Source organism: Ctenocephalides felis, unplaced genomic scaffold, assembly GCF_003426905.1.
Source record: "Ctenocephalides felis isolate EL2017-DRISC unplaced genomic scaffold, ASM342690v1 CF-g0.4_SCAFFOLD_03571, whole genome shotgun sequence".
Lineage (NCBI taxonomy): Eukaryota > Metazoa > Arthropoda > Insecta > Siphonaptera > Pulicidae > Ctenocephalides > Ctenocephalides felis.
In genome coordinates this window covers 20,599,097-20,611,433 of record NW_020539725.1, presented here as the reverse complement: position 1 = coordinate 20,611,433, position 12,337 = coordinate 20,599,097, and the positions used below count along the sequence as shown (strand labels likewise).

Below are 12,337 nucleotides of genomic sequence, written 5' to 3'. Positions count from 1 at the left end.
TAAATTACGTCTTTTAGATGTAGAAGGACTTGAAATACCACAGACCCTCCAAGTATACCACCTCCACCAGAAAATTATGACTTTTGCTTGAAGCATAACCAAGTTTTGATTCAATGTACTTTTTTAATATTGATTATCAATTTAGCCATTATATTGATTGAAATAATATTTTTGAATATGAAATATATTAGACATGAGATTATCATAAAGCTCAATATAAATTTAATATAGAAAAATGAGACTCTATTTTCATAACTAAATATAAATTAAAAAAGTCTTAAAATGTAACTTTAACATTTAGTGGAAGTAATTAATGGGTCCTAGTTACATTACTTTTAAGAATTTTATATATATTAAACTTTAATCATTAACATAATTGCAAGCTGCCAAAGAATTTATTTCAAAGTTGTTTAGTAACATTGAAATCACATTTAATTATAGTTAGGCTTTAGACTTATTATATTTTATATAACATTATACATACATATATTATATATATATATATATATATATATATATATATACAATAAATCATCATAAAAAGATGAGAAAAACTATTAGGGTTGCCATCTGCAAAACCGACTAGTATTAAGTCAATTCAGCACCACAGATTAGAGTTCTCGTAAATGCTGGTTGCTGGTCAAAAAAATAAAACTATATTATTTTGTAAATATGAGTTTTTTAAATTTTTCATTATCCAACTATGTTTCTTGTGAAATCAATGTTCATGGAGTAAAGAATTGAAACATTATCAATCTGGTAAAACAATATAAAATTTCTACACACAATACATATATATATATATATATATATATACATATATATATATTTGAATAGTCTTTATATATATATATATATATATATAAACTAATAATAATAAAAAGTTATCTACTTTTACTTATTGTTTAACTATATAACAGATAATACTGAAGAGGATATCGTAGGTTCACTTTTATCATATAATTTAAAATAGTAATAAACAGAACTTTCTAATTTTATATGATTTTGCAACTGAATAATCTATATAGTCTAAAATACTTGTTTATACAATTAAACCATTAAAAAATCTGATTTTTTTTGCAAAAATACATTTTACAAGCTTTTAAAATATAAAATTTTCAGTTTTTTCTAAAAAAAAAAAAAAAACATTTCCAAAGATGGGGAGGAGGAGAATTACAATGGCTCAAAACAAGTGAATATTGTATTGTAGTGCCCATCACTGAAAGCTTATTGTAGAGCAACACAAGATTAAAAAGTAAGTTGTATATTTGTTCATTCTTATATTATATACATGCATTATTGAAGGGATTCAATATGAAAATACAGAATAAAAAATATGATTTTTTATTTGTAATTTCAATAATTTACACTACACAAAAATCATATCATGTCATTAAAATGCATTTTCTTTAAAACACACAGTAGAAGATTTGATAAAATATATTTTAAATATAATATAAAAAAATCTTTAAACTTATTACATAAAGCCTCAATTTAGATAACAATATTTTGTAATAAACAATGTACTGCATTTACATTTATTATGATGTATCAATGATCAGTAATTGCCATAAGCTAAAACAAAAGATTATAAGAACAGAAATAAGTCAATCTATTTGTTAACACAATATTTTGTACTACAATTAGTTTTATGATTTCAACTTGAAGATAAAGTGATATGACACTATATGCTGCAAATTTACTATATAAATATTGATTGCTATTTTACCGTTGAAAAGAAATAATGCTGAGTATTCATTTCCAACTAATTGCAATTTTGGCAAGTCTGATCAGTAATACAGTTTAAAACGATGAACATTTACAAAGTAGTTAACAAAATAGTCCTGCACCTTCATATTTTTTTAAATACTTCAAAACATATTTCTGTTCTTCATCATTTAGACCTAATTTACTAGCTTCAGCTAAAAACTGTTTTTCACCACCTTGACAACCAAATATCCATTAAGTCGTGCTGCCAGGTGTGATGTTTGGAGTAACTCCCCTGGTTTTAATCCTAAAGATAACATGAATTCACTGTGTCCTTGTAAGCGATATTTTGATGATAATCTTCAGCTGGATGAAAAACTTCAAATTTTTTTATTTCAGTAATTAGATCAGTATTTAGTTTTACTGCTTGACTCTTGAATGATTTTTTCAGCAATTTCTTTTTGCTGTTCATTATGATATAAAATAAGAGACATATATTGTCGTTTAACTTTTGTTAATAGGCCATATTCATGATGATTCCAAAATATATCTAATAGTTGAGCGTAAGTTATCACTGTTGGATCAAAGTCAATGTCAATAACTTCTGTATGATCACCAATGTTTCGGTATGACACTTCTTTGTTTTTGCCACCTGAATAACCGACTCTAGTTCGTATAACACCTAATGTTGCCCCATACAGTGAGTCACATGACCAAAAGCAACCCATTCCAAATGTTGCTTTTTCTGTAGCAACATCTACATTGTGAAGATATTTATTTGAACTCATTCTTATATTTCCTCCAGAATGTGAAAAACTTGAAATAATTTTATTTATACCTTTTAACATTTATCTGAAAGTATAAAATATATAACAATTTAATTTAGAGTTTGTTTTTAGCTTATATAATACATATACAATTATCATAATTCAATAGGTTATTTTTATATTACTTACAAAAAAAATATATTATTGAGTATTACAGCATATAAACATTGAAAATGTATTTGTATTGAACGATTAATCCTAGACAATATAATAATAACTGCGTTAATGACTTGTTATTTGTTGTTTGTCATATCATATTCAGGGTCATAATCTTTCATTTGAATATGAGTCATAATCATAGATAAGAGAGTATGTTCATATGGGTCATTTCTCATATTCCACATGGCTCCACTGCACGAACGCGCACGGCGAATCCTGTTTTCGACATGCGTGTGGTTTGCTTTTGCTTGCAATAATTTAGTCTGCGCACATTGCGAATAGGTTCGCCGTACGGATTCGTGCAATGGAGTCGAGCCATTACAGAACTGAATTCTAATTATTCTGTTTATTTATCTATGCTTGGCAGATATCTTCAGTGAGTATTCTCCATTATGAATCCAATATGAATACATCATATTCTGATGATATGTCTAGGCTCTAGGGCATGTCTAGGGACTCATAGGACTCATAGGACTCATGGTACTTTCATAGATAAATAAGCATAAGTCAGATACTTCTCATAGATAAATAAGCATAAGTCAGCATAAGCAAAGTATACTCCATGGATAAAAGAAGAGTATACTCATAGATAAACAAAGAGTCTTGTCTTAAAACATAAAAACAAATAAACAAATATGTCTTGTCCATAGATAAAAGAAGAGATGTGGTCTTGTCTTTTAGGACGTTTGAGAAAGCGGCGTATCTGTTATCTATAATCTATGGCATATCTATGGCTTGCATTCGTTTCTTTGACTTAAAGATTTTTATTTTGATGTTAAAATTGTTAACAGATTTTAAAATTATTATTAGTTATAAAATAAAACGTAGGTAGTTCATGCTTGTGTTTCGATTGTTTTGGCAGTTACGTTTGGTGTTTAATATATTTTACATTAATTTTTTTTATAAATTTATATATTATTAAATTATCACTATGATAAAGGCTATTCTTGTCTTCAATAATCACGGAAAGCCTCGGCTATCCAAGTTTTATCAATACTTTAATGAAGATATGCAGCAACAAATTATCAAAGAAACATTCCATTTAGTTTCTAAGAGAGATGATAACGTATGCAATTTTTTAGAAGGCGGAAGCTTAATTGGTGGCTCAGATTACAAATTAATATATAGGCATTATGCTACACTGTATTTTGTCTTCTGTGTAGATTCTTGTGAAAGCGAGTTAGGAATCTTAGATCTAATACAAGTTTTTGTGGAAACATTGGATAAATGTTTTGAAAATGTTTGTGAATTGGATTTAATTTTTCATGCTGATTCAGTACATTTTATATTAAATGAACTAGTAATGGGAGGCATGGTTTTGCAAACTAATATGTCTGAAATTTTGATGAGGATAGAAGAACAGAATAAGTTACAAAAGCAGGAAGCAGGTATTTCTGCAGCACCGGGAAGGGCTGTTAGTGCTGTTAAAAACATGAACATACCTCAACAAATTAAGGATATAAAATTACCTGACCTCCCACAAGCCATAAAAGATTTGAAATTCTGACCTCTTGCTCTGAAGAATAATTTTCCAGGAGAAGGAGATATTTCAAAAGTGCAATCTGATTCAAAAGAACATATTTCAACAAGTTTGAAAAGTTCGCATGAACGTGATATTACAAGTAAACAGTATATGTAAAATTTATCGACTTTTCCATTTTATATTGGCAAAGTAAGTGGACTTTTTCAATATGTATGTATTTACTGATACTACACCTTACGATGATAAAAACTGTATTTGCGTATTTTAAGCAGGGTGGTAGTGCAGTGATAGGTAAAATACCTATAAAATAATCTAATATTGAAAATGAGCTCTTTGTGAAGAATTTCATAATTTGAAAAGGTTTTAAAAATGTATTGGGGTTAATATATATATATATATATATATATATATATATATATATATATATATATATTCAGTCTGATGTTTTGCTATTCATATATAAATCATTTATATATCAATTTGATTGATTTGTAATTTCTTTATTATTTACATACTGTTGCTAATGTATAAAATAAATAGTAATGTTTCTGCATTTATTCTGTTGTATTTATTTATGCTCTCTAACTTTTTTGCTTTATAGTGCATTATGGTGTTTAAGGATGTTGTATTCTTTGTATACACTCATATGCACTCTTTTATATATGTATAGGCTGCTTTGTGCACTCAGATTCCAATAAAAAAAAATTTGTAAATGTCTTTCAAGGAGTATTTATTTATTAATTAAAATTTTACCTAACATTAAATTAATGAATCACATTTTTATAAAATAAAGATTATAGCTATTAATAATATAGAACATTTTTATGAAAGTAATACTTATTACATACAAAGATTAATTTTACATTTTGACAATGTTTAAAACTAAATCACATATTGCATATTAAATAAACTATTACCAACAATTGTTGCTGAAGAAATGTTTCCAGAAGGCGAGGTTAATTCTATAATTTTATTTAAATAAGAGTAATAACAATAATAAATAATACATAGAAAACTAATCTTACTTGATACGTTTTACAATGTTAAGTAATTCGTTTTACAATGTTAAGTATCCGAAAGTGTTAAGATCTAAAACAATTACAGTTTTTTTCAGATAACAATTATTTTTATTATCTTAGTTCTATAACAGTTGTTATAGCATTAGAGGTTATAGAAATGGAAGATTTGTTACTTAGAATTGCTATAAAGGGTCACACTGTACACATCGGGAGTATTAGATTATTACTTTTGAAGCTATTGAAGAAAGATACAAACTTTACAAAGGCTCTTAATGTAGATTTAAGAGTTGTTGAATCAAAACCTTGCCAAGATATTAAAACATGTTTCAGGTATTCGAATATAAATCATTTTGCATTATTATAACTACATTTATAATCATTTTTTCATTTCCAGGCATTATAAAGAGAAACAAGTTCACCACATTTTAGTATCACCATTTTTATCAGAAATATTTGCAAAAACTTGGCATACATATTCAATACTCAGGCAACAAAACTCCAACAGCTTTACATAACATTTTAAAAATAATCAAACCCAAAAATATAATGGATTGCAACGAGTCAAACCCTAAAACAGATCTATTAATGAACCATCTATTGATATCTAGAGCTATTTTGAGTGTGGATGCAACTTATCTGCAAAACTCACAAAGATTATCTTCAGTTGGTACTTTATCAGGCAGTTCAGAAAAGGAAAGTTATGATTCAATCACAAACAAAGATGATCCTTTAAATATTGCATATTGCAGATACTGATGATCCTTTCAACCCATTAGCTACACAAATCTAGAAATGAAGTGCCACTTCATCATTCATTTGAATCACAATATTTATATGAGTATCAGAGTTCAATGTAGAACCTAACCAGGAGCACATTATCTCCAATGTTGACATATGTTCAAAAAGATCATGCTTGCCTTTACCTTCATCATATTATTCTTCTGAAGAGCCCCTGTAGTAAGTAATTCTGTTCCATCACTAAGTCCATCCTTTTATCTATGAGTCCATGTTCATTAACCAGGCGCCTATCAGCCCATATTATATTGTCTAGGGTATCTACCCCTAGACAAAATTAGAATTTAATCTTCCTATCAAAAACATGAATGAAGTTTAACACAATTCATAAGTATTGTTGGCAATGAATTTTTCGCATACAAATGTCAAACTTTGTGACTTAATTGTAGCAAGAAATGGTTAAGGTTAGAAATTTCATATTTTATTTGCATTTTGTACTGAATCATAGACAGCTTTGGTAATAAATCGACCATTAATATAAAATTAAAAAAGTTATTTAGAAAAATCTTAATCTGTGAGTTAATACAATGAAACCAACAATTGTTGCTGATGAAATGTTTCCAGAAGGTGCGGGTCCTTACATGGACTTGGAAGAGGTTAATTCTATAATTTTATTTAAATAAGAGTAATAACAATAATGAACAATACTTAGAAAACTATAATCTTACTTGATGATACATGATACGTTTTACAATGTTAAATATTTTATTGTTTTACATTGAACAAGAAGCTTACAGAGAGGCAGATATTGATTTATATTATTTTATGAAAAAATATATTTAGATGTAAATGTTTCTTAATCATATGATATGTAGGCGATTATCGCTTTTTCATAATTAAATATTTTTTTTAAAATAATATAAAATAAAATAGCATGTTTAATTTCGTAATATAATTGATTATTACAAAGTAATCACAATGTTATTTTAAGTAGGCAGGTGGATCAAGTGGACTGTTAATGGATCTTGCAGCAAACGAGAAGGCTGTTCATGCAGATTTTTTCAATGGTAATATAATTTATAAATTTATTTAAATATAATATATCTATATATAGTAATTAATTTATTTTGTTTGCAGATTTTGATGATTTATTTGATGATGAAAATTTGAACTAATTTAATTGTGATTGGTACAAGTAAAATAAGTTACAATGAGTGTTTGTGGTATCAACAAATAACATTTATTTTAGTTACAAAACTTACAAAGCTATATAAATTATTCACATTAAATATTTATTATTGCAATAAAATCTGTAATAAAAATTATCATTTCTATAATTGAATTTATGCAGTATTGCTCTTTACTTGTGCAATTTCCATTTTAAACTTTCCAATAGTTTCTTTAGCTAATTTCAATTTATCCTTGAGTTGAGCTATATCTTTCTTCACATTTGATTTTGCTTCGATTATAGTTTGCAAGGTTTTCTTTTTTTTCTCCTCGACTTGAAAATGAAAAATAATCAATATTAGTTTACAGGATTATATAATTTGATTAGCCTTATGTTAAGGAAAAAACTTCTTTTTTTCTTTTTAAAATAATAAATCAAGAATTGTTCTTTAGACCAATTAATAAATAATAATTTATGACATATTAAGAGTAGCAATGACAATTATTTAATCTTGTTATATATTAATCAAGCAAATCTTTCAATACATAATTAATACAAAATTACGAAGAACATTTTTATGGAGCTTCAACATCCTTAAGTTCAATAACCTTGAATTTAACAACTTAAGTTAAATTATTGCATTCAGCAAATTACACCGTTTATAAGTATTTTAATGTAAAATAAATAAATTTACAAATTTTAGTCCAATTAAAATAAGTTTGCAAATACATATATAAAAACATCAAGCAAAGAAATGAACTGAATTGTAGAGACCTCATACAATTAGTACAAAACCACAAAGCATTTTGATTAAGAAAACATCAACTTACAATCAGTATCATGTTTTATAACACTTTTGCTTTCAGGTTTAGTGGCAGCTAATAAAAGTTGTTGCATCAATTGAGTTGGATCTTGAAACAAAATCTCATCATATGATTCAGATACCAAACCTTGTTGAGGTGTGACAAGTGCCAAATTTGAACCAGAATCAGGAATGGTAGATGTAAACAATTTTAAAATATGATATATAGTAAGCTACAATATAGAATACCATTTAAAATATCAAAAAAATAATTTGTCATGTGATAGTTTTATTATCTTACTGGCCGCTCTGTAGGATCATGGAAATATACTTTAATAACGATTTCAAATTCTCCCCAACCGGTTTCTGTAACTTCATATGGAGGTTTTGTTAATATTCTGTTTGGATTTGCATAACTTTCATGCAATTTAAAATGTACTTTTTTAATATATGTTGAAGTATCTTCATCATTAAATGGTTTTAAATAAACAGTCCATTGATGAGTGTGGCCATCTTCCTCACGTTTCTTACCAAAGTACTTTGCTATATTACCATACACAATGGGTTTGATTATTATTACTCCCTGAAAGTTTAGTAAAGCTTTATATCAAGTTAATTTAGTAAAGCTTTATTATATCAAGTTAATGTGTAAGAATACCTTCATTCGACCTCCAGAGTCTGGTCCAAAATCAGTCAATGAACTCATAATGTTAATGACAATTCTATATTTTAATTTCAAGAAGATGAATTGTTACAAGTAAAAATAGTTACAGTATCATTTTATTCCAAATCAGTGTTATTGGTAGACAAAATAAAAATACAACAATAAATTTCCTTATATTTTCATATATATCGAATTTTCTAATATATTTTTCTATTGTATTTTCACGCTCGTCAAGCCAACAGACACTATCCCTACAGACACTTTCGGCCACGCCCACGCCTATCGAGAGTGGGCGGGGTCAATATATAAAACTTAATTTTTTTACTGAAAATGATTAAGATATAATAATTTATTCAATAAAATCTCATTTATTTTGCATTTTCTATGTTTGACATAAAATCCTTAACCTATAAATAAGTTACAATTACATTTGTCATTATGCATTAGTACCAACCGACGTAATCGGGAGCATAATATTATGTTGAAACATTTCAATTTGCCATTGAAATAGTGAATATGTTTATTAATTATTGCATTGAAAAGTATGAAAAAGTGATTAGGAAAGCCCTTAAACAATACCAAAACGATTAGCATAGTGGATGTTGTGTTTTTAAGCCAAATTAGTCATTAGAATCCTTATTAGAATATAGTGTCTGCACCAGTCTGCTCGTTTTCCAGTGCTTACACTTTTTATAGTTATTTTGTGACTAACTAAGTTAGTGATGAATATAAATAAATAAATGTGAATATAAAGTAATGATCTTTTGTTTTTTATTAATTTGAAAACGTTTTCAGCATAATATTCGGTATTTTGAGAGAATGGTTTTCGAGGTTATGTCGAAGCATTTCAATTTGCCATTGAAATAGTGATATATTTATAATTATTGCATTGAAAAGTATGAAAAAGTGATTAGGAAAGCCCTTAAACAATACCAAAACGATTAGCATAGTGGATGTTGTGTGTTTTTACGCCAAATTAGTCATTAGAATCCTTATTAGAATATAGTGTCTGCACCAGTCTGCTCGTTTTCCAGTGCTTCACACTTTTTATAGTTATTTTGGTGACTAACTAAGTTAGTGATGAATATAAATAAACAAATGTGAATATAAAGTAATGATCTTTTGTTTTTTATTAATTTGAAAACGTTTTCAGCATAATATTCGGTATTTTGAGAGAATGGTTTTCGAGGTTATGTCGAAGCATTTCAATTTGCCATTGAAATAGTGAATATGTTTATTAATTATTGCATTGAAAAGTATGAAAAAGTGATTAGGAAAGCCCTTAAACAATACCAAAACGATTAGCATAGTGGATGTTGTGTTTTTACGCCAAATTAGTCATTAGAATCCTTATTAGAATATAGTGTCTGCACCAGTCTGCTCGTTTTCCAGTGCTTCACACTTTTTATAGTTATTTTGTGACTAACTAAGTTAGTGATGAATATAAATAAATAAATGTGAATATAAAGTAATGATCTTTTGTTTTTTATTAATTTGAAAACGTTTTCAGCATAATATTCGGTATTTTGAGAGAATGGTTTTCGAGGTTATGTCGAAGCATTTCAATTTGCCATTGAAATAGTGAATATGTTTATTAATTATTGCATTGAAAAGTATGAAAAAGTGATTAGGAAAGCCCTTAAACAATACCAAAACGATTAGCATAGTGGATGTTGTGTTTTTACGCCAAATTAATCATTAGAATCCTTATTAGAATATAGTGTCTGCACCAGTCTGCTCGTTTCCAGTGCTTCACACTTTTTTATAGTTATTTTGTGACTAACTAAGTTAGTGATGAATATAAATAAACAAATGTGAATATAAAGTAATGATCTTTTTTTTTTATTAATTTGAAAACGTTTTCAGCATAATATTCGGTATTTTGAGAGAATGGTTTTCGAGGTTATGTCGAAGCATTTCAATTTGCCATTGAAATAGTGAATATATTTATTAATTATTGCATTGAAAAGTATGAAAAAGTGATTAGGAAAGCCCTTAAACAATACCAAAACGATTAGCATAGTGGATGTTGTGTTTTTACGCCAAATTAGTCATTAGAATCCTTATTAGAATATAGTGTCTGCACCAGTCTGCTCGTTTTCCAGTGCTTCACACTTTTTATAGTTATTTTGTGACTAACTAAGTTAGTGATGAATATAAATAAACAAATGTGAATATAAAGTAATGATCTTTTGTTTTTTATTAATTTGAAAACGTTTTCAGCATAATATTCGGTATTTTGAGAGAATGGTTTTCGAGGTTATGTCGAAGCATTTCAATTTGCCATTGAAATAGTGAATATATTTATTAATTATTGCATTGAAAAGTATGAAAAAGTGATTAGGAAAGCCCTTAAACAATACCAAAACGATTAGCATAGTGGATGTTGTGTTTTTACGCCAAATTAGTCATTAGAATCCTTATTAAATATAGTGTCTGCACCAGTCTGCTCGTTTTCCAGTGCTTCACACTTTTATAGTTATTTTGTGACTAACTAAGTTAGTGATGAATATAAATAAACAAATGTGAATATAAAGTAATGATCTTTTGTTTTTTATTAATTTGAAAACGTTTTCAGCATAATATTCGGTATTTTGAGAGAATGGTTTTCGAGGTTATGTCGAAGCATTTCAATTTGCCATTGAAATAGTGAATATATTTATTAATTATTGCATTGAAAAGTATGAAAAAGTGATTAGGAAAGCCTTTAAACAATACCAAAACGATTAGCATAGTGGATGTTGTGTTTTTTACCAAATTAGTCATTAGAATCCTTATTAGAATATAGTGTCTGCACCAGTCTGCTCGTTTTCCAGTGCTTCACACTTTTTATAGTTATTTTGTGACTAACTAAGTTAGTGATGAATATAAATAAATAAATGTGAATATAAAGTAATGATCTTTTGTTTTTTATTAATTTGAAAACGTTTTCAGCATAATATTCGGTATTTTGAGAGAATGGTTTTCGAGGTTATGTCGAAGCATTTCAATTTGCCATTGAAATAGTGAATATGTTTATTAATTATTGCATTGAAAAGTATGAAAAAGTGATTAGGAAAGCCCTTAAACAATACCAAAACGATTAGCCTATTGGATGTTGTGTTTTTAAGCCAAATTAGTCATTAGAATCCTTATTAGAATATAGTGTCTGCACCAGTCTGCTCGTTTTCCAGTGCTTACACTTTTTATAGTTATTTTGTGACTAACTAAGTTAGTGATGAATATAAATAAATAAATGTGAATATAAAGTAATGATCTTTTGTTTTTTATTAATTTGAAAACGTTTTCAGCATAATATTCGGTATTTTGAGAGAATGGTTTTCGAGGTTATGTCGAAGCATTTCAATTTGCCATTGAAATAGTGAATATATTTATTATTATTGCATTGAAAAGTATGAAAAAGTGATTAGGAAAGCCCTTAAACAACCAAATGATTAGCATAGTGATGTTTGTTTTTACGCCAAATTAGTCATTAGAATCCTTATTAGAATATAGTGTCTGCACCAGTCTGCTCGTTTTCCAGTGCTTCACACTTTTTATAGTTTTTTTGTGACTAACTAAGTTAGTGATGATTAATAAATAAATGTGAATATAAAGTAATGATCTTTTGTTTTTTATTAATTTGAAAACGTTTTCACATAATATTCGGTATTTTAAGAGAATGGTTTTCGAGGTTATGTTGAAACATTTCAATTTGCCATTGAAATAGTGAATATGTTTATTTATTATTGCATTGAAAAGTATGAAAAAGTGATTAGGAAAGCCTTTAAACA

At 27.3% G+C, this 12,337-nt stretch overlaps 3 protein-coding genes and 1 pseudogene across 3 annotated transcripts; 2 read left to right on the top strand and 2 right to left on the bottom strand.

Moving 5' to 3' along the window:
• Positions 1-1,698: 1,698 nt before the first annotated feature.
• On the bottom strand, positions 1,699-2,768 carry LOC113385447 (annotated as a pseudogene).
• Positions 2,769-3,624: 856 nt separating this feature from the next.
• LOC113385249 (AP-3 complex subunit sigma-2-like) lies at positions 3,625-4,381 on the top strand. Its single transcript, XM_026623083.1, has one exon. It carries the CDS (start codon positions 3,625-3,627, stop codon positions 4,198-4,200), a length of 576 nt encoding a protein of 191 aa, XP_026478868.1. The 3' UTR covers positions 4,201-4,381.
• A 1,743-nt stretch (positions 4,382-6,124) lies between these two features.
• On the top strand, positions 6,125-7,198 carry LOC113386877 (COP9 signalosome complex subunit 9-like). Its single transcript, XM_026624634.1, has 3 exons — positions 6,125-6,586; positions 6,925-6,997; positions 7,068-7,198. The coding sequence occupies exons 1-3, from the start codon at positions 6,518-6,520 to the stop codon at positions 7,103-7,105; spliced, it is 180 nt and encodes a 59-aa protein (XP_026480419.1). The 5' UTR covers positions 6,125-6,517; the 3' UTR covers positions 7,106-7,198.
• Positions 7,154-8,769, bottom strand: LOC113386874 (YEATS domain-containing protein 4-like). The gene is made up of 4 exons (XM_026624632.1): positions 8,559-8,769; positions 8,202-8,483; positions 7,929-8,133; positions 7,154-7,431 (listed from the first exon to the last, which is right to left on the bottom strand). The coding sequence occupies exons 1-4, from the start codon at positions 8,604-8,606 to the stop codon at positions 7,274-7,276; spliced, it is 693 nt and encodes a 230-aa protein (XP_026480417.1). The 5' UTR covers positions 8,607-8,769; the 3' UTR covers positions 7,154-7,273.
• Positions 8,770-12,337: the final 3,568 nt, after the last annotated feature.